A 23,092-nucleotide genomic window follows, 5' to 3' on the forward strand; every position below is an offset into this window, starting at 1 on the left:
TCTCATTTACGTCGCCTCCAATGAAAAAGCATGAAAATAACGTGAATAAGACCGGGCATTATAATAACATTAATGGTAATGTAAGCTTCAGGCTGCCCTCACAGTTTCCATTTTAGATGGGCTATAAGGTGTTGCTTTTTATGGAAATTATTGCACGGCACTATGGAGTAAAATATTTTTCGTAATTTTTGACTAAAATTATGTACCCGCCATGGTTGCTTAGTGACTATGGTGTTGGGCTGATAAACTAGGAGGTCACGGGAATGTGTCCCGGCAATGGCGGCCGCATTTCCAGTGGGGCGAATTGCGAAAACACCCGGTTTCTTAGGTTTAGGTGCACGTTAAAGAAATCCAGGTGCTCGAAATGATTCTGGAGTCCCCCACTGAGGTTTATCGGATAATTAGATTGTGATTTCGGCACGTAAAAACCAATACGTTTTTAAAGATAATCTATGGGTTCATGCACAACTTTCATTTTTGTCCCTTAATGTATTCCTTACTTCTTATTCGAGGAATCCATATATTGTATCTCGGATTCTGCCGATTTGGATTCCTCATTCAATTAACGCATTTTCGGGGAAACGTGTGCTTGCTCCACAAGAGGGACGCCTGGCCTACATAGAAGCTTGCGTTTCGCAGCCTCACGTAACTTGACTATTTGCATGCCTGCAACTAAATATTTCCTGAGCTATCAAATTCCGTTTTATTGTACAGATATAGTTTCGGTCAGGTTAGCGCCTAAAAAGGTCAGATGCAGCTTATACATACCTACTTTATTGACTAAATATTGCTTCGGCCGAAGCTTTCCTGTTATAATAAAATAGATTTATTATTGAGCTACATGCGCTGTCAGTCAAACCACTCTTTGAGTGCTATTCTGGTACAGAGGCCTATTCGTAATCAGCACCTATTCCACGTCGTCTTAATAAAAGTTTCAGCAATGGCATTTGGTTTCGTGAATAGTTGTCATCACTACGCTTAAAACTAATGACACCGCAAATGGGGCGAGCGTACTTTATACCCTCGTTTTATTTGACTTCCTATTCAGCAAACTTCAGCACGGCCTCGATTAAAAGAGCTACAGAGGAACTTTGCGAAGGCACTTCAAAAGTGCGATGTCAACTCGCCTTACTTGCCATTTTCAGCTCAACACATTTGTAAGCAACATATCCCAATGGTATATAGATTTTTCATGCTCATTGACAGCAGCGCTGTAGGCGTCAGAAATACTGCTTTTGTTCATACCCAAGCGCACGTGGGAGTTGTTTGATTCGTTCGATTCCTGCGTGCAAGTAGGTCGCAGTGCGCCCTGACATATGGGAGCCTTCTCGCTACCAACGATATATGAACATCGCGTTTTGTAGGCTAGGACCGCACAAGATGAAGTTACATAGAAGAAGCTGATTGCTGGGTCCGGCAACAGCAAACATGTGCGTTCATAATAAAAGGGCAATACAAACTTGAGCATTACCCTTTTGCCAAGGGAGCGGCCGTATTACATCAACGGCACTTAGAATAAACGTAATGGCTCGCTATCCAAAAGCGCGAGTCGGAATTACCTTGCTGCTTTTCTCTCTTGCTTCGATATGGCCAGAAGCTCAGGTGAGAAGTTTAAAAAAAATATATATTGCTCCTTTTGAATTAGCTCGTGCTAAATGCTTCGCTATGCTGCTTTTAAATTTTTGCGGAGTATATGAAGATGCGTGACAAGGTTATCCCAGGCATCTGTTAATCTGCGCTGTGATATACCTCTGGAGAAATTAGAAACATACGTTGTGAGCTCCGCTATACATACTACTGATACTAAGGTACTTCACGATGCTGCTTGCACTCGCTCTATCAATTTTTTCCTCATTATTGAATGTTGGTCAATTAGGTGATGTGGGCCGTAAAGCTGTACTTTCTACTTACTTTTAATGTAAGTGAAACCGACGTCCTAAGAAGTTCAGTCATCATATAAATGATGCATTTTTCGTGAAGAATATTATAAAGCAATATAATTAGATAGTCCCATTTTGCTTACGTCGTTGTGGTACATTATGTATGGTGCGACGCTGCTTCGCCCGAGGAAGTACATTTCACCCTTGACCATGGCGACTGCATGTCAATAGACGTAAAAGGAAAAAACACAATTTCATTTGTTGTCTTTCATTTCTGTAATTAATTTGTCCTAAGGGACCAGAATCGGGCATTGCATACGGTGGGCATAACAATAAGAAACTTCTAAAGGTGGTAATATGCATGAAAAACGGCACACAAGTAAAATACACAAATGTTTTCCGTATTAGGGAAATACAGCGCATCTACTAGTAGCAAGAAGTAGTGACTATAACTTGCAATGATACAAGGTCGAGCTGCGACACTATCAGAATAATACAATAAATGCGTGAAAGTGATCAAAGCAAGTAAAGACGCGCGAAATTTTCTATGTGGACCCGGACAGGCCTGAAAAGCACTTAGTATATTTCATGATGCCGGGTTAAACACAAGTTGATGGAGTGGGCAAAATAGCATGCCATGGGTGACAATAACGCATTGAAAGTTTACAGGATAAGCAATGTTATGAACAGATACCACATCTGGGCGTAGCACATCAAGGTACACCTCTCGATCACTCAGTCAATCACTCAGCAATTATGAGCAAATTGAAACTTTATACAAGTTCACTTTAGTGAAGCACAGCGCCACCGGAAGAACAGTGACGTATTGCCTCTGCTAATCCGAAGTCGTAAACACTGGCTGGAATAATTCTGCCTATGGAGGTCCACATTTCGCGTGAGGACAACAGTAAAAATGCATCAATTAGGTTCCTACAAGCCCACAATCAAGCCGTTCTGAACATTCATAGCTTAGATACCATTGCGTACTTCTGTTCAACTCATGAAAGTTGACATATCTCATGCCCAACCCTCTTTCTTCCAACTGGTGCATGATATAAAATAACCAATATAAGCTTTATGTCGAATTTACCGCAATGAAACTCCTGCAGATGTTTCTGCATACGAAAAAGGGAGCGAACAACGAAAATTTCAGGTGTTACATGCGCTCTACGGTAGGCTGTTGGACAACTATTACAATGTTATTCTAGGCTTGAATTATACTCTTTTGATTTCAGCGATTTTTGTTTGAAAACCATATGGAATATAAACAACATACTCTGTTACTATCAAATTGAAATTTTCTTTGACAATAAATATCACAATGCCGAGAGTCAGTCTATTCTTTTGGTAAAGAGAACAACAAACGAGCAAATGCCGGACAGAAGGTTTTACTGACTTCCTATCTTTTGCTTACTTTGAATTCGTCACAGGCAAGCAAATTCCGGAACTACAAGTGTGAGTAGTTTTTGATATGCAATATCAAATTTACTGCAAGAAAGCGACAAGACTTGACAATATTACCCCAAACTGACTGTAAATATTTCAGATTGCGGCCTGTCGGAGCCAGTTCCAAAAATTATCAACGGGTCCTTCGTGTCAAGGCCTCAAGTCCCATGGCTGGTAAGATATGCGCGTTTGAAGAGACGATTTAGTTAAGCTATCTGCTGTCTCCCTGCCCTGAATGGTTTATGCCGAATATACAAAAACAACTTTCCATATAAATTTCTACAACATTGATGGAGTCTTTTGATAAAATGATTATGGTTTTTCGTTAAAGCCTCAACTAACTTTTTGCAGTAAACTTGAATTTGAGAAAGGAAATATGCGAACGTGAACCAGGGAGGTAGGCGAACTTGCAAAGACCAAGTTTCATTAGCATGTCTTGAAGAAACTTACTTTTATATCTCGTGGACAGCCAGACATTGCTTTCTCCGTTACATAGGGCTACTTTAACTCCCCTCATGCATTCATTGGCTGACTGAGCGATTGTATAAACATGAGTGATTATGTTGTCCTTGGTACCGAGTGGGTATGGTTATACTTCGAAACTACGGGGCCTTCTGAAATAGTGAATTTCTTAACACAAAATATTTTTACCTTCGGCTCTGCTTCTTAACCTGAGGACAACCAGGTGAATGCGCTCTATTTTTTCCCTGATAGCAATAACTTGTGCATACCTATGAAATTCGAAAAAGCTGCAATTTTCTCAGGCCTAATTTTCAATAATAAAAGTACCGGGCGCACAAACTTTCGATATTGACAACAGAGCCAGATCCCAGAGCCCAGTGAGTGGGAAAATTGCATGCTATGGGAAGTTATGCACTTTCACGATGTGCTCGAGTCAGCGTTTATCTGGATGCATTCGTTTCCACGCTCAATATAAATACAGTACAACTGCGGCTTGTCCTAGCATGGCCAGTCAAGAGTGCGCGTCTGGCGTGAGGGCAGGCGCGCGCTCCACACAGGTCGAAGTCGCATGTTCTCCAACGCTGACGTGGGTCGGACAATGCTCTGCTTGTTTGGTCCGAGCGATCGTAGAACGAGCGGGCATCTATTGCTGTTCCGAAAATCATCTCGTTTCCGTCGTTACATGAACGGCTTGCTTTGGCAGACCTCGTAGGAAACTGACGCAGCCACAACACCATCTGATTTGCACCCGGTACCCTTATCGCAGATATTTATTCAAAGCAAAGCTTGTATTGGCTCCCAATTGGCGTTGTGCTGGTCACACACACAAAAAAGTTGCTCCAAGAACAGACCAGCTGCGGGAAAAGACAGTTTGATGAGTTGATACCTGCGCCTGCGCCAGGGCGTGAGTCATCAGCAAGGATTCCAGCTGCATAGGCGCTCGCTCTCGCCACGCGCGTAACCAATCAGAGCCGTTTCGCTTCCGCCAAAGAAGTAAAGGGCAGCAAATGGTGTCCCGCGCGCTGCGCCGGCTTCATTTCCATCGAATTCAGTCTTGGAAAACGGATGGGACGGCCTTGCTTTCTGCGTTCCCTGAGGAACAGGCAGCCTTCGACGAGCAGCGGCGAGAAGTTGCCCGTGTAAGGGATCACCGTCAGCAGGCCGATCCAGCGTTTAGAGCCGCCCGAGCGCAGGCAATCCGACAGCAACGAGAAGATCCCGAGATGAGGGAGTGGGAGGCCGAAGCAATCCTGCACCATTACTTTCTGGGTTACTTAACCGTGAGGAAGGTCAGGTGTACGCAGGACTAGCTTCGCTTACCCGCATTTTCCGATAGGGGAAGGGTTGGTCATTATGTATTAGTGCCATCACACAAACCACCTCCTGTAGACACTTCCAATGGTCAAGTGCCAGAAAATGAGTTCCCCTAATCCAAATTAATGTAAAATACCAAAATACATTTACCTTATTAGAAGTACCGTATCTCGTCATGCAAACGTGTCTCAAGGTTGTCTCGCAGAAAATAAGGAAATGTCTGAAAAAAAAAAGAATTTTACATGTCACGTCTGTTATTTCTTTATTAAGCAAATCAGTCATAATGTTAAGCGTACTAGGTGTGGCCGACCTGAGTAAACAATCCTACATTGCTAAACACTATTTCCTTGTTCACAAAGGAGCTTCGAAGTGAATCCATTCATGTGTGACTCGATATGCCGTCATAAAAGCAACAAGGAACTCCTAATGATTTGTTGCTTTATTTATTTTTACTTTTGATGCTCTGCAAGTTTGCTCTAGTAGGTATAGTAGTAGTATATGGCTTAATTTAAAAAAATATGCAGTAATGGTTTATTTTCCAGTCGTTCTCAAAAATGCCGAATGGTGCCTGACGTCACACCTAACAACACTACTGATCTGTTGTGTAATGCAAGGTGCGCGTGTGGCGACGTGACATTTCTTATCGAAGAAACAGCGTGAAGACTGGCAAACCGCTTATGTTCACATATATTTTGCTCTCAGCGTATCTGTTTAGATGGGGTATTTTTCATCGTAGAATATTGCATATGTTTCGGTTGCCGCGAGAGACTATCCGTTAACACTCAGTTCTGTCTTGAAAAGAGGTGACTCTGAAGTGCGTCAGAGTGGAAATTATACCTGGAATTATCTCGTGTCCTCATTTTCACATTTTAATAATTATCACTGGTTATATCGTCTTCATGAATCAATCATGCTTAGTTTTACTTCTTCTTGTTTACTTCCGCGTGATAAAGAATTATTCATTTGGAAATACTTGCCACCAATATTTAAAGGTGTCGTTATGGCAGTTGTTTACAATATTTGACGTGTATTTGTTAACCCTTCTGATTCGCTGGATAGTTTACACCCACTACATACAGTTACAGATGCTCTGGATAAAGCACCCCTTGAGGTAAAGTTCCTTAGACACCATAGTTTGATGCTTCAACCTGAACTGAGAATATATGGTCTTAGTAAATAGCTTGGCGTTGCGTAAGGGAAGTCTCTATTGTCACGCATTAATATTTGTATCTGAAAGGCTATGCTTACGCCCAAAGATTGCATTTTTGAGAACATGTATGTGTTAGGTTACTTCATAACGCCTTAGGTGCAACTTACTCACCAGTTTAAGGTGACAAAGGGATTTTATTTCGCCGATTTCGCAAGAAACATTGTTGCGCTTGTTAGGTCTTTGGCGTGGCTTAGCATAAGTACGCTTCTATAGGAAAGAACTTAATTGTGCTGATGCTCGACCTATAGATACGTGGAGGGAAACCGCACAGAACCGGTAGTGTGCAGAAGTTTTCAGCAGGGGTAGTATTCTTTTAGACTGTCAAAGGAGTTCGGGCTAGATATTACAGTGGCAAAGGTAGTGCTTTAGAAATCATGATGTGCACACCTTATAAATAGTTGCTATATCCATCCACATCGATACTGATCCTAAATGATGTCCTAAGCACTTTCTAAAAATAACTTTATTGTTGTTGAGAGCCCACGTTGGTGGTCTCACCTCGATGTTATTTATCGCTCACCTAAGGTTTAATAATGTATACAAAAGAAGAAAATGGGCGACGCCATCGACCCAACCTAGGACGCCCTCATGAATACTGAGCGGAAACAGGAAATCTTGCTAGCTTAAGTCTTGTTACCTCTTATTAACACAAAGCAGCACGTTTTCACATATTGTATATTCAGGCATAAAGCAGAATAATAAAAACAATGATGTTTGAAACGTCACAAACAGATTATTTCCGCCGTTAGTTGGTAAAATGTATAGCCAAAATATAATTTCTCGATAAAACTTCTGTGAAAACTTGTAGCTACAGAGTAGTAAGTGTCTCTCACTAAGGTAAAGCTGTTATTTAAAATACGGGATTCACAATATACGGAAGCGATGTTGCTAGACATGAAGTTAGCCAGGTGATAAAATATTGAAGCAAGCTAGCTGCAACCAAATAAATATATTAGGGAAATAATGAGTAGCTGACATATCCCAGAAATCAGTTGTCGCTCATGTGTTTCCTATTGCCACAATAGTTTGTTCATTAGCACTGAAGAAAAACTGTCTGATGCTTTTAGCAATGTTCTGAGGTATTTAAAGAGCCCAATTAGATTTTTTAGCCTTTAGCTCGTCTTCGTCGCTCTGCAAAAGGAAAATACTGACACAGTTGTTCTTTTTTATAGGTTCACATCAAGCTGATACGTTGGAACGGAAAAGTAATAAATTGTGGCGGAAGCCTCATTACCCCGGACGTAGTACTGACTGCTGCGAACTGCCTAAAAGACCGGTAATGCATATAAGACAAGTACTGCATGTATCACAGATAAATACTACAAGGTGGCATTTCTAAACAGGCATTGTAAGTGTAACTGTTGCATAGTATAAGAAAATTTAATAGCACCTAATGCGGTTGAACACGTGGCTGAATTTTATTTCATATAAACGCTTTGTGGCTTGTCTCTTATATATTTATGTCGAGAACTCTTATACCTGCGCAGCTGATATATGTTGTTGCCAGTCCTCAAATCGCAGCACAAATATGGAAGCTAGCACACATCATACATCTTCACTCCAGTTGTGTGCGACTTTCCAATTTCATACAACTCGAACAGGCCAAATTTTTGCGCGCATCGTATCATAATTGATGCTTGTTGTCTTTGTATTTGCGGCTTTAGAAGGTTGCATCGAGTGTTCTCGTGTTAAACAGTACAATGCCTGCTTTGTGAAAGCCCACAAAGTGAAATGAAGCTTCACTCCGATAGCATTTGCTGAGGCATACGTACAATGAAAAATAAAAGCGAATCCTAGCTTTTGTGCTGGTTAAGAGCCAATGCCTTAGAAAGACCTGCTATGATTATCATCTTGGATGAAGGCAAGAATATCTCCATTTGTATGCATTGTACAGTGTTACAGACCATCATATGCCCCGGAGAAGTTTATAACAAAATGCCTGAGAATGCAAAGTGACACGATAGTAAGGCGGTGCTACCACAGGGAACCAGCTGCACGTTCAATATATTAATTGCTCTTTTTCTGAGTGTCTCCTTTATGTGTGTGGCTAAGATGCGTTCAAGATTACATCTTTTAGTCTCAAACTTCGTTACACACAAGTTGCTGGACACACATTGTATATCCTTAGAAGAAATGATACCGTTGCTGTGCTGATGCCACGTGAAAGGCAAAGAGGGAGGAAAAGGACTGAGCAGCAAGCATGGGGACGTGGTTGTGGTGCCTGCTTTATCTTATTAGGACCATACGTCATTTTCATATTTTAGCCTCACATCTAGAGACACCGGTTTCTAAGTCGAACTAGCATGCTGGTCTTCATGTTTGCGCAAGGTAACTTTGGCTTCATCCGTAAGAGCATAACTAGTGCATCCTTCAAAGGCCCTAATACCATTTATCGATTTCTCTTTTGAAACAGCAAAATCTGGCCGTCTATAAGGTGTAAAATGTAGCAGATATTTTTTGTGTTAGTTTCAATATGCCTGCAATACTTGGCATTCAGTGAAGTGTTCTCTGCAAATTCCACAAACTTCTTTTTTTTTTCAAATGTACGTTCTTCCAGGGACACATTATACCGCAAGATTTTGGCATACTATAACAGCACCGCACCATTCAGCGGTCGTTCTCTTGAGGTTACTCATGCGATAATTCATGAAAAGTATCGACATCCTTCTAATGGTTACGACATTGCTTTGCTAAAGGTGAGTCAACTCTTTAACACAATATCAGACGCTGCATGCATTTCTAATTTTACATGTTCTTCCGAAACAACCATTTATAAAATGTTATTCAGGACGGCTGTGCTGGAACGAAGCTTACTTTATGAAAACAAAGTGCCTAGGACATGTCTTCGTTTTCGGTTCCTCAGAAGATTGTTCAACATTATGCAGCTTTGACGTATACAGTCCCCAAAAATCGTGGCATGACCATTCACACAATGGCTGTCAATGGCAATGCGATTATCACAAAAGCAAAGTAGTTGTCTGTAGTTGCCTCTCAGATAGTTCCGCTGCTTCTGCTGCATTCGACATTCCCTGTGCTGGTGTCGTCCCATTTTCAAGCCAAGCTTGTGTGGGCTTACAAGTGAGGTTGTCGTGGTCGCACGAAAAAAAAAGACAGTTGCTCCCAGACCACAGCAGTTGTGCGTAACCAGTCAAACCCATTTCGCATCCGCCTGCCTGGGAACGGGCAGGAAAGGATCTGAAGCGAAGGCGCTAAAACGACGGAGGACAAAGAAGAAACACACGCACACACAGGGCGCCACTTACAACAATGTTTAATCAGGGATAAACGTCGCTGTTTTATACTAGGAACGCAATCACAGTTTCCCAGGGCGCATTCGCGTTCAGGTAAAGCAGTTCTTTGCGTGATAGTGACTGATAGTGATAGCGTGACTGTGATTATGTTACTAGTATAAAACAGCGACGCTTATCCCTGATTAAACATTGTTGGAAGTGGCGCTTTGTGTGTGTGTTTCTTCTTTGTCCTCCGTCGTTTTAGCGCCTTTGCTTCAGATCATGTTTAACCAACACGCCCAACTATCCATCCTAAGGCAGGAAAGGGTTTCGAGCGCGCTGCGCCGGCTTCATTTTCGTTCAGTCATTCTCGGAAAACGGGTGGGATGGCCACGCCATGTACGTTCTCCCGAGGAAGCGCTAGCGTTGAACGAGTGGCGGGGAGTGAGTGAGTGTCAAATTTATTATTAGAAGGGGTAAGATATAAGAGAGGCTAAGCTACGTTGGCTGCCAGGCCGTACTTCACGATGGCGTCTTCAGCTCGTGCCAGGACCCGTGTTTGGATGTCTCGATCGGTGCTGGAGAGAAGGGCCTCCTATTGTTCGTCGGTGGGGGGTGGCGAGACGAGGTCGGCGGGCGGGGGTCCTCCTGGCAGCCCCAGAGGTTGTGGTTCGACGAGGCAACGTGGTCGCACAGGGAGCAGCGTGGATCAATGACACCACGGTGGATGTGCGAATACACTAGGGGGCACGGAAAGGGGCGGGTCTGGATGCGACGCCAGGTGATCTCGGACCGCTTGGGAAAATTGCCATGTGGGGATGGGTAGGCGTACCGTTCGAGGCGATAGTGCTGGGTAATGCCGGGGTAGGTAAGTAGGGGCTCCGGCTCAGGGGCGTCCGACGCAGAGGGGCCCACCGCTCGGTGGACGAATCCTCGAGCAAGTTGGTGAGCCGACTCGTGGCCGGGGTGGCCCGAGTGGGCGGGCACCCAGACCAGTTCAATGTGACACGGTTCGTTCTCCAGTGGGAGTGGCCGAAGGAGCCGTAAGGTGGTAGGCGAGACGAGACGTCGGGCAAAATTTGAGATAGCGTGCTTGGAGTCGGCGAGTATGACGCTGGCTTCGGTCGAGGTGGCAGCTAAAGCGATGGCCGCCTCCTCAGCCTCGACGACGTACGGCGTTCGAACAGTGGCGGTCGTGATTGTCGGCCCCGAGGGCGACAAGGAGGGCGAGACGGAGACGACTGCGAAGGCGTCCCCGGGCGACGCGTATCGGGCCACATCCATGTAGGCGATGGCCGGGTGGTCGGCGTACTTGGCGTGAAGCATGGCCGCACCGGCTGGGCGACGGGCGCCGTGGTGTCCCGCGAGCATATTCTTGGGTAGCGGCTTGATGGAAAAGGCTGCCCGAAGAGCATGAGGTAGTGAGACCAGGTCTGGGGGGTGGGAAGAGGTGTCATGACCGATGGAAGAGAGGGTGTAGCGACCGGTCGGCGAACGATGAAGGCGCTGAACCTGAGCGTTGCGTTGAGCTTCGATCAGTTCGTCGAGCGTGTTGTGGACAACCACGTGGAGGAGACGCGCGGGGAGAACTCGCCCGTAAATATGCTATCCGTCGGCGGGCCGATCCAACCGACAGAGCCGCCCGAGCCAAGACAATGTAACACCAATGAGAAGAAGATCCCGAGCCGAGGGAGCGGGTGGCCGAAGCAATCCGACACCGTTAACTGCGGGTTACTTAACCGTGACGAATGCCAGGTGCACGCAGGCCAAGTTTCGCTTACCCCCATTTTCCAGTAGGGGAAGGGTACCTCATTTTTTTTCTGTGGAACTGGCTTGCCAAGGTCACCCTTAAACATGGTGGCATGGCAAGGACTGTACGGCGGAACTGAAGAGAATGGGGTGGCAATGAAGGACTGACGTAATCGAACGGTAAAAGCAGTGTGATAACGACGGCATCATGACAGTAAGACGACGCTTCTGCAGGGATCACGATAGCAAAACGGTAACGGAGACTACGGCATGACGACGATGTTATACCGACTGTACGAAGATGATGGCATGGAGCGAGTGGAATGACGAAGTCAGAATGACAACAATGTAACGACCAAAATGACGGGACGACACTATGACCTCGAATGCTTAACGACGACCTCATGACGGCAATGGCATGACAACGGTAACAGGATGATAGGATAATGGCGATTGTGTAACGATGACTATATACCAAACACTGTACAACAGCGATGGTGTAATGATGACGGCATGGCGAAAGTCCAATGACGAAGCTGAAGTGATGACAATAAACGATTCCGACGGCATCACGACGACGGTATGGCCTCTCATGCAACAAACGATGATGATAAAATTTAGTAATTGATAACGACGGAAAAACGATATCGTGACGACGAAGGGACGACAGCAATGACATGACGACAACTCTGCGATGACTATGGCTTTCGATGACGCCATGACAATAGCCGAATGACAAAGCTGGAATGATTGCGATGGAACGGCCTCAGCCAAGCATTTTTGTACTTTTTATAGTGACCTGTATTCAACAAAACTAAGGAGTTCGTAGTTTGCACTTCGTTTGCCTGCGTCCTTGTTTTTTACACGAGACACTTGTTGCCAATGTAAAATTAATTAAAAGGTAATCATGAGCAGTATGATAACTAATGCATGACTGTGTGACAGGTAAAGCGTAACATTGGCGACATCATGAGAGTCGCATGTGTAAGCAAAGGCTAATGGCGATGAAATGACCACATATTCAGTGCCCACAGATGGCAGACAACTTAGGCCAATTGGTGGGCGTACGTGGCCCAGTGATAGATAGATAGATAGATAGATAGATAGATATAAAAGAATTCATGATAACAGGTTTAAAATATCTGAAGTTGGAAGAAAATGATAATTCCATCAAATCTCTCTATGGTCAACGGTATTAAAGTTAAAAACCACTAACGCAAATTTCAGGTTTAGGAATGTAAAGGATATTAAGGGACAGAAAATCATTTTTGTTTCGATGTTTTTACCTACACTAGCAAGGCATTTTGAAGACAAGCTCTTCACAGCTTGCTTCGCATGGTCTTGGCATATGTGGGATCTAGGTACCTAGTAACCTCTTCTCAAGTTGGACGGCTCCGTGGCTTATATATACCGTATGAACAGGACGATAGTGCGAAATGATAGTGCTTCGAGCCAGCAACGGGTGGCTATAGTCATGAACAAAGCGTATATAAAAGAAAAATGCGAACAATTACCCGTAAGCGGGTTACCTGTTGTGCGGCCGTCAAGTATCACTTAATGCAAGTGCCGCATCCTCAATGAGAAGGCGCGATGCGTCCGTGTTCGAAAGGTATACCCAGAGTTAAACTATATGAATAGCGTCGTGTATGTATACAAGAAGGAAAGACCAAGTGAAGCATCTGCAACGATAACCTAATATGCAGCAATAATATGACATAAATGGCTATGGGACTACAATAAATACGATATGGTGCGGCAAATTTGGAATACATTAACGGGGCCCGCGCAAATGTTCGCACGTGCATTTATGTGCTTTAAATCAGAAGTCTCGGCGGACATGGAGGTTAACCAGACGTAAGTGGCCCGACTGGTTTCAGGGCCTAGAGTAAGACCAGAAAAGAAGCAATGCAAGTGAACAGAGGTTGGGCTTCTTATAATGAAAGATAAGCGCCGAGCAAAGTTAGTTTTGAAGAAAGGGTAAGGAAAATTGAAGAGAAAAGCCAGCTGGCTAAACTGAACAAATGTGTTTACTTTAAAAGCGGGGATACGGAACGCAGGCAGAATACATTTGGCAATAATATACAAGGTAACATTGGAATTGTAAATAGGGAACAAGGAATCGTCACCGAGAAAATTAAGTATAGCCTTTAAGAGCAATGACAGTATCCCGAGCCTGTTGGAAGGAATGATGGCTGTACAGCGCAAGGGTACACTACACGGGGAAAAAGGACGGTACGAGGCATTGGCAACAGAACAGTGTCTCGTTCTATCAATCTTGTAGAGCGTAAGCTGTTATGGGGGCTCATTCCAATAGCCATTTCGACTGGCAGTGGTGTCCGCCGCCGCCTCCACCATAGGTGTCTGGTGTCCGTTGCAGCTATCGCCGGGAATGAGAAAAAATAGCAATTTCCCGCTGAAATTCTACCCGGGCCAGCGACGTGGGTGTTGGTTACTCTACAACTGAGCCACGCCAGCTTTTTTTTATTACGCAGTAGCATAGTAAATTTGAGGCAACTGAAAACATACATAAAAGTAAGGCAAGCACGTGCAAGCTTCCAATAAAGGAATCTAGCCCGGCGCTGTTTGCTATGCAGCGTACACACTACGCACGCTGGCAACAGTTTCCTGAAAAATTGACCGAGTGCTTCGCACAGGTTCCGCATGCCTGTCGCACACACTACTGCGCAAAAGGCTATGCAGGCCGAGTACCATTTAAATGTCATATGGTGTGTCACAGGGATATATGAAAGGCAGGAAACGAATTGTTTATGGTGTTACACCTAAATCCTCTTTACGTGTTCTTTGAGGAATGTCCAAGAAGAACACAGCATCCCTACAATTTACGAAATAGTGGCCAATCGTTTCAGCATCTGGACACCAGCGCCAGTTTATCGACTACGGCACGAAACAGCCCCATTTTTCTAAAGTGGTTTTGACAGAAAGGGTTGCCGAATGTAACTCGAAAAAAAAGTTTTGATCCCTAGAGGAATGATCATTCGATGGATACGCTTAAGTACATCTAGGTGATGACATTCCAAATAAGGTGCATAATACTGCGGAAAAGAAATCAATTTGCTTTGGGTGCAGCATAAATTTCTTTGCGGGAGTGAGCAAAAATATAATCCATACTAATGTAAGCCTTAAGAAAGTGAAAGCCTTCATCAACCTCCTTCATGAAGCCCCAAGGAGCCCTTAGTGCACCTCTAACGAATGACGGCACAACTATTTCTGGGAGGTAGATTAATATAAGTTGCAAAATGTCTCTTAGAAATGGACTGTTTACATGATGAAAGAGGAGTAACCGGGTGAGAAATTCCCTAACAAAAATGTGAACTGGGCCAAGATGTGAGTGTGCACCGAGTAGCGTATGTAGAGCACCCTTTGCATTGAATTTGCATATTATTACACGCGGAGGCACCTCATGTAGCAGTTGCAAAGGTACACAGTTAAAGTAACGCACATACTTTGGGTTGTATATTTTCCACACAACAATAATCGTCATCTGTCTTGCTTGCATTTCCTTTCTTGAAAACGCTGCGTTCGCTACTTTCCTTTCGAGAATGCGCTGTCATGCTGATCACAGGCATGCCATTCTGGACTTGGAAGTAGCGGAATCGCAGCTTGGAAGAATGGAAATGCGGACACGACATAAGACGATTATTGTTGCGTGGCAAGATACGACTCAAAAGGTGCAATTTTGTTTAAGAGTTAGCGGTATAAGGTAGACAGGGAGGTCTTGAGGAAGAGAAAGAAGGATATAGAGATGCATAAGTATTGGTCTAGTGAAAAACTTGTACAGCATCCCTAATTACATAAAGCAGGCTAGGTGATTATTTCTCACCGCCTCGTTTGACAGGGGACGTCATTAAATATTAATCATCATCACCATTAGCATCGTATCGAGCTTTTTGACACGCAATGTGACATGCACGCCGTGTAGGGCCGATGCGTACAAATGCTGCATTGAAGTTTCATTATAATCCACAAGGTGTCTCGACAGCAGTTAGATATAGAAATTTCATGCGGCCCGTAGCTGGACCTGGTTAACTCAAGCAGGCCGGCCGGATATTTGTCACAACCTTATTGCGAAGGGGATGTCAATAAACCATAAGTACCATCGCCATCAAACTCAACATACCGTGCCATGGTTGAAGGGATGTGATATGTGATCCACGTAGTCTGTACACCTGTATTTGCTCTTCGGCACACGTTATGGCGCCTCCTCGCAAGGTGCGAACAGCAGCGGAAGAAACCAATTGTATAGCTAAGCGCATGGCTGCAACCAGGCAACATCAGTGTCAATAAACCGCTGTGCAGAGATCAGGACCAGCTGATTCACTGTGCATCACTTATCCCGCATTCCGTGGTTTAGCTTGCATCGTCCTGAGGATTATGGTTGCGTGCACATGGAGGTATCTGGGCACGCACATTTTCAAGAAGGCTTGGCCAAATCAATACTACTGGTTGCCTCTTTTACAGTTTGAGATGCTACACTTCATAGCATTTTGCTGATATTGAAGCAAGCGAGAAGAAATATAGACTGTGTACCCGAATACCCAATGTTTCCTTCGAAACTGTGATTTCCCTAATACTTTTGTAAATGTTTGGGCGCAGCTTTCAGAACCCGTACCAAAATTTGATAGGTTCGTGAGGCCTGTATGCCTCCCGAAACCTCAGCAGAAAACCAGGCCAGGAAGGATGCTTCTTGCTGGATTCGGCGTCGCCATTTTTTGTAAGTATACACGAACTGTATCAGGATCAATGTTGTTTTAGAATTACCTTATGCTTTTTACCCACACGTAGTTGTGATATGCCGGAAATCTGATAAACTGGAGCACCTTTTTTTTTCATTGCGGGACTTGCGGCGCTATAACGTAAAACTATTCCAATATCTTTTTATTTCAAACTCCTGACGTCATTTTTGCGTAACCGCCGACGCAAGCATCGGGCGGTCACCCGCAGGGTTATCTGAAGAGACCAATCAAAAGCTCTCCACGTTCATAGGAGGTCACTTTTATTTGCTTGAAAAACGGATAACATTGCCAACACTGAGCGCCTTGTCTTATCTAATTGGCTGACAAGAGGGGAGGAGCATGCGCAAGTGGAGGAGGATTCTATGGGGCCGATCCACTGCACTGAAAATCGATAACCGGATGAAGAGGGTGGTGCCGGCGTCTGCGATTGGTCCGCTTTCCCTTACTTAGCTTGCGGTGGCTGGTCGAGAGTTGCGGTGGCACGCAACGGAAGCTTAAGAATGACGCTAAAACGGATCCTCAGCAAAGAAGAGTTGGCAGAACGAGGTTGTAAACGTGCCGAAAGGGGTCAAAAACGTTACACGGCCACGCGAAAAGTTTATTATACGCAAATAAACCCTTGCTCTCTGGCAGGTGCGAGTAGCCAGTGCCTGAGCGATCGGCGGAAGCCATCCTTTATTCCTTTCGGAACGGGGCAGCCTGCGCCTATTCAGAAGAAAATTCAGTTTTATTCGGCGTATTAATGCATCTTCAACGCGTACACGTCACTTTGACGCGGTGGGATTTTGCAGTTTTGTGACGTCTCGTGACAGGCAGGTGAAGTGGATGCAGCCCGAAAACTTTTGACCAATAGCCGAGGGCTAATGGCGAAAACATCGAATCCGAAATAAGTATTTTTCTTTTGTTCGGTCAAACCATGCATAATCAGTGTGTACACGTCATATCAGATGGGGAGCTATTGAGGTTTTTGTGACATCGCGTGACAGACAGGCAAAGTAGGGGTGGTCCAAAAAAGTTTTTGACCAATTGCGGAGGACTGATTGCAGAATTGGAATAGAAAAGTTTGGAATAGTTTTACGTTATAGCGCCCTTCTTATCGGAATAATTGAGCCCCGAAGTACTGTTTTGCATCACTTAGTAAAATATTTATTAGGAACGCGGTATTAGTTGAATAGACACAATAAAGGAGTTGTTCCGACACACTTGTGCAATCATAGTTCCTAATATGAGTTTCCAAAATACTCCAGAAATTTTCTCAGTACTTGCTACTAAAAGTTCGAGTATACCTAAAATATACTACCGGATAAAGTGCCGAAGGGTACAGTCACCTAGTAGGAAAAATATAGCGCAGAGTGGAGTTTTACTGCGAATCTCAGGGCAGCTGTTATGAATGCTAGGTGCCCGACATATGACTCCGCTTTAGTTTAGGTTTCTCACGACGAACATTATAAACAAATGAACATAAAAATAGGTTAAGTATAATACGGTCGTTTATAGTGTATTAGCAGCAGTCCTTTACAAAAGCAAACATAACCTTTTAATAGGAACTCCAAACGACAAAAATCCTATATAAATTCAGGAACAGTTTTTTTTCAGTACACATCAGCACCTTGCACTTAAACATAAAATGTGCGGTGGAAATTAAGCCACAGGCCGTTTTATTTTGCCTAATGCTAAGGAGAATCCGAGTAAAAGCACCCAGACTGTCTATTTCTCTACTGAAACGATATGCAAGAAAACAATGTAGTGCCTATTTATGATGTTAGGGAAACCACCAACCCAAACGTTAAACAGAGCAACTACAATTATAAGGTCTCGGTAAGACACAAGGAGAACAGAGGAAATTCGAAGTGCTACTTATTACGCAACTTCTGCTTTAGGCACTATATTATCCCTCTATTATCTTGCCTCGACAGCTAGAGAGACAAAACCAGTACAAAGATGTAAAACATAACCTTCATGTTTTTGGCTGTTCTTCTCGCAGTACTTTTGTCGCTGTTGATTACTCTTCATTGACAGGGCCAATATATTTCCAAAGCGAATGAGTGTCAGAGCGCTATGCATCTTGCATAGGAGTGACGACTACGCAAAGCATAGCGTTTCAGAAAAGAAAATGACTTCATTTGGCGAACAACCTGAAATTAAATTCTGGAGTTTTATGTGCCGAAACCACGATGTGAGTATGGGGCACGCCATAGAAGGGAGGGGGTAGCCTGGAAGCTCCTTGCCTTCTTTAATGCACAGCCAATTATTGGTACATGGGCATTCTTGCATTTAGCTTGAAATGCCGCCGCCGGAGCAGGGATTCAATCCCGCACCCTTGGGCTACGCAGCGCCAAGACAAGCCCACTCCACAACCACGCCGGGGTTGCAAACCATTTTAGCATAATTCGGCATGGTGCAGGTAGCACAGATGTAATTCTCCTTTGCGATGAATGCAGAGCTTCCTTTAAACGCAAAAAAATGATTACTGCATTGAGCATATGGAGATAAGGGCGAGTTATTCAAGCAGGGTGCTACTTGTGCAGCCTTCTATCATACTTGATTGATATAAATTTTCGATTACCGGAAGAGCATACTCGTTTTGGAATCGCAGAGCACGCGAAAGATATTGCTTCGTGCCTTGTGGCTTCTTGTCTCCCTGCGTGCCTAGTTTTGCACTTTTCCCTGATGGTTAGTCACTGCTGATGTCATTTGGGTTGGGTTGTTTCCTCGGTCTGAACCAGTTTGCTATGGTTAGCAAAAGCAAAAGAGCGGGCATTGGAGACGAGCTGTACACGTGTCCGAGGGAATGTTCTTAAATATTTCAACGCAATATAGAATATTTTGCATTACCAGAGTCATAGGCAAAGGCATAGGTATATGGTAATACAGAGGCAGATGCACTGACCCTGAACAAATATTTTCTAGAACTTACCGTGAACAAATAGGACCCAAACAGTAAAAAAATAAAAGAGGAGCTAAAGAAGTTTGGTACGTTGATCCATTCTCTAGAATCATCATATTTCTTGCGAGGCTTCTTCAAGACGCCTACGGCAATTCTTCTAATTAGCTTGCTTTGCCACATTGATACATGACACACTCATAAAGTCAAGTACATAAATGAAATACATGAATTTGTACTTCATGTCTGGCAATTGCACCGCATGAACGATTTCCCTCTGAGAATCACACTAACTTTGCCTAAGATATATATTTTTAGGTAATTCATGTAGGACGGTCTCAAAAAAAAATAAACAATATAAATGATTCATTCTTCTGCGGAACAAATAAACGGCCTCATGTTATTTGAGTTTACTGATGCATTGTTCTTTGTTTATTACAATAATGAATTCGGTTTCTTTTCATGAAGATGGGAAGAAGGCTGATCGAATCCTCTATTACCTGACAAGGGCGTTATCAGACGATGAGTGTCGTGCGGCACTGACTGAGCAATGGAATCATTGCGTTCATGTGAACAAGAAGCTGCTCATGTGCTCCAAACATCACACTCAAAGGATGTATAAGGTACGTAAATTCACTTTGTGATGGTTCTAGAAAGTGCTCAATTTTCAGTAATACATTCCACGTTCTCACCCACAAGGGTTATTGAATTGTACCTTAGCAAATACACAGCGATATACCCAAGTGCGAAGGTGGCAACAGGAAACGCCTCGTATAATATTTCACTACCTACCAATTGCAAATGAAGTACAATTTTCAGCGCTTGTTTTCCTCAACGTGTACTTGCAGTGGGCGTTCGTACGGGTTTGCAAACGGAACTTCATCGCAAATACGACGTTTGACTTGTGTGCTATGTTTTATCTGTAGATTCAAAAACTGTGCGTAAAATGAAACCATTAATTAACTCACGAAACTTTATCCACGAACCGGGATGTATTTAGGTCTAAGCTGAACTATCGCCTACCGTAAACAAAAATTTCTTTTCTCAAAGCCGAAATACCACCTTAACCATTCTAGAACAGGTGAGCGTTGACGACGTAGGCGAAAGAACGACAAAAGTCATACCTGCAAGTTCTTTCGTAGGGTCCTCAACGTCGTTTTATATTAGGAATATTATATTTAGCAGCTCAAATCTAACACACAGTAGAATATCCGATCATCTCGATCCCCCAGCTTATATGCGAGTCATGAAGAATGCTGCTAACTAATCCGTCATTACTCTTCCACTTCGTCAGCCAATTTCATCCCGTGCCTACATATTTCGCAAATGTTACCAAGCCACCACATTTTCTGCGCTCCTATTTTTACCATCCGTTCTAGCACATTCGGTTGTGGCTTATATGTTCAGCGCATTAAATTATTTACTGAACGACTTTTTTTCTTATCTGAAGTAGAAATACAGCTACACCTTTTGATCGGCTAATCATTATCGTTTTCATGTGGTGTTGTTAGAATTACTCGGTTAAAATTAATCGCACGTTGATTAGTCTTGAGTCCTCTTCCATAATATTCCATATACTTTAACTTAGAACCTTTTGCGTAAGAGCTTTCAGAATACACTGACTGTATACATTTTCTGAAAGCTCGTCTACACTTATGAAATGAGAATACCTGCTGAATACATTACAGCACTATATTTCGACAGTGGATTTTCTCCAACTGGCCTTGGTTCCACGGGACCACATAAACATAAACGTAGCTGAGTACGTTTATTACGTCCACAGCGTTCCGATACCTCAAGAGTTTCCCCTAATGTTATAAATAGTTCACTTACGAGGCTTCTCAACATTGCCGCGGCGTTCTGTCTCTTTTTTTCGAAAAGCATCAATTTGCACTGGCGCTTGGAGCCGTGAATTGATGTTCAATGTATGACACAAAACGCGCATATGGGTTTCCGTGTGTAATCGCAACAACCTAGTATAACATTATTTCAAGCGTTCACCAATATCTGAAAAGCAGGTGATATTAGTCGATACAACGATCCACCACATTTTGTGATCATGGCCCCAGCACAGCACATTTCCGGTGATGTCAGACTTTTCCTAATATAGAACCACATAGTTGGCAACCGGACGTTAGAACGCCTGAGTGAGCGTAGCTTCGTGTACAATACCCTAGCAACATTTACTATAAAGATCTCGCCATTGGAAAGCTATGTCCCAACATGCCACATTTCGTTGTACTTGTTTTGCAAATAATTATGGCATATTCCCTGTGATTAAATGGGTATTTCTGGCACAGCATAAATAACTTTTCTGTCTAACCTGGAAACGTTGCATGGTCATCACGCATTTACCCGGATTTCATGATTATTATTTTTTTTACTTCTGTAACATTTCACGATCGGTCTTCTTGAATATAGTGGGCCGAACTTTCTACTAGGCGGGAGAGCAACCAACAGACAGTTCTTCGTTCGGATGCAAAGCCACTCGCTCATTTTGTCTGCTCGGCACGACAGTAGAGAGCACATATCTTCAGGCCCAAGCTACTAGGAAACTTGGATCGGTGGGCAGGACTCTCTAATAAGAATAGATTAAACAGAAAGACAGGTAAACGATGTGTTAGTAAAGGAGGCTAAGAATAGGAATTACGCGAAAAGAAAGGGCGCATACACGTTTATTTCTATTAGATAACATGTCAAGCTATAAAAATGTTATTACAAACAATCTGGAATTTCACCTAGGTAAACTGTGTCAGTAAAAGAAAATAAAATTACTTAACACGTGATAATGAAGGTAAAACTAACAACATGCTAAAACGTATAATATTCAGCATAGGTATCGGCAGCATAAGGAAAAATTGCGTATGCAGAAAAATTACAAACGGGAGCAAAATATTTTAAGTCATGTGATACATTTTCTACCAATTAAAGAATTAAGGTACTTTGTGGATGATCGTAATAAAAGAATGCAGCTTTATGCAAAAAAGCAAGAATACTTATAATTTCTAAGTTTCTCATAAAATGAGAGTGATCAAACGTTACAGAAATCCTATGTCTGATAAATGGTGTTGAGGTATAGTAGTATAGTATAGTATAGTTAAGTGCAAGTGTATTTTGGACATGCTTATAAATTTCGCAACGTTGACAGAAGTTAATATGTTTCCAAAAGGTTCTTGTTTAACCTCATGCAATTTTCAATGCAGGAAGATACCGGCAGCCCGGTTACGGCGTACACTCGTAAAGGGAGAAAGACCAAATCATTTCAGTATGGGATTGTGTCCTTCTTCGACAAGACCAACCGTGGACCAGCGCCCACTATACAAACCAGAGTTTCGATGTACATCAACTGGATCAGCTATTCCCTCAGTACCACGGGAAGATGGGACCGTATTGTTGAATACAGGTCGTATGACTGATGTCATGGATTCAAATATGGGACACATGCTTGTGAGAAACACATAATAAGAAATATTAAAATCACATTAGCCATTGTCTCTATGCTCTTTTCGTGTTTTTCAGTTTTTATATTCACTCAATTGTCATCAAGACTGCTTATGGTTTTGCTACATTTCGGATAGCTTGTATATACAGACAAAAATTTCAAAGAAAGCTTGAGAGAAAGCAAGAACGCTATAAATCAAAAGATCTGGAGAAGAATTACTCAATTGGCAACATGCTCCATTTAAAATAATTTCAAATATTTATGTTATGACGTTTTACGTACCAAACCCCTTTCCTATTATCAGGCACGCCGTAGTGGTGGACACCGGAAATTTCGTTTACCTGGGGTTCTTTACCGTGTACCTAAACCTAAACACACAGGTGTTTTCGCATTTTGCCCCGACGAAAAGCGGCCGCCGGGGCTGGGATTCCCTCGTGTGACCTCGTACTTACTAGCCCGACACCATAGCCATTAAGCAGGCACGGTGGGTGGATATATAATAAATGATCATCGATTGAAGAGATAGAGGAAGCCATTGGAAAATTGTGGGATCACAAGCTATACTGATCAGTTGATATGAGTCACTGACTTCAGACCAAAAATAATTTTTTATTGTAGGTGGAATGCATAAAATACGTAAAGATCGTTATTTTACACATCTACCGTTGACACGAACTAGTGGAACATCAATTCGGGAAGGACTGTCCAGAAAAATATCTCG

The 23,092-nt window shown here is 43.2% G+C and overlaps 1 protein-coding gene across 1 annotated transcript; it reads left to right on the forward strand.

The window, feature by feature from the left end:
* The first annotated feature begins 1,486 nt into the window (after positions 1-1,486).
* On the forward strand, positions 1,487-22,412 carry LOC142564198 (mast cell protease 4-like). The gene is made up of 8 exons (XM_075675102.1): positions 1,487-1,602; positions 3,311-3,335; positions 3,427-3,500; positions 7,485-7,588; positions 8,870-9,008; positions 15,906-16,023; positions 19,398-19,552; positions 22,133-22,412. The coding sequence occupies exons 1-8, from the start codon at positions 1,525-1,527 to the stop codon at positions 22,343-22,345; spliced, it is 906 nt and encodes a 301-aa protein (XP_075531217.1). The 5' UTR covers positions 1,487-1,524; the 3' UTR covers positions 22,346-22,412.
* Positions 22,413-23,092: the final 680 nt, after the last annotated feature.

The sequence above is a fragment of the Dermacentor variabilis genome, chromosome 11, assembly GCF_050947875.1.
Source record: "Dermacentor variabilis isolate Ectoservices chromosome 11, ASM5094787v1, whole genome shotgun sequence".
In the NCBI taxonomy this organism is placed as follows: domain Eukaryota; kingdom Metazoa; phylum Arthropoda; class Arachnida; order Ixodida; family Ixodidae; genus Dermacentor; species Dermacentor variabilis.

Excerpts from the sequence above, each read along its gene's own strand:
- LOC142564198 (XM_075675102.1), top strand. The coding sequence starts at position 1,525 with ATGGCTCGCTATCCAAAAGCGCGAGTCGGAATTACCTTGCTGCTTTTC. Across the intron at positions 3,501-7,484 it reads GGCCTCAAGTCCCATGGCTG|GTTCACATCAAGCTGATACG; the intron begins GTAAGATATGCG and ends TCTTTTTTATAG. Across the intron at positions 9,009-15,905 it reads ACGACATTGCTTTGCTAAAG|CTTTCAGAACCCGTACCAAA; the intron begins GTGAGTCAACTC and ends GTTTGGGCGCAG.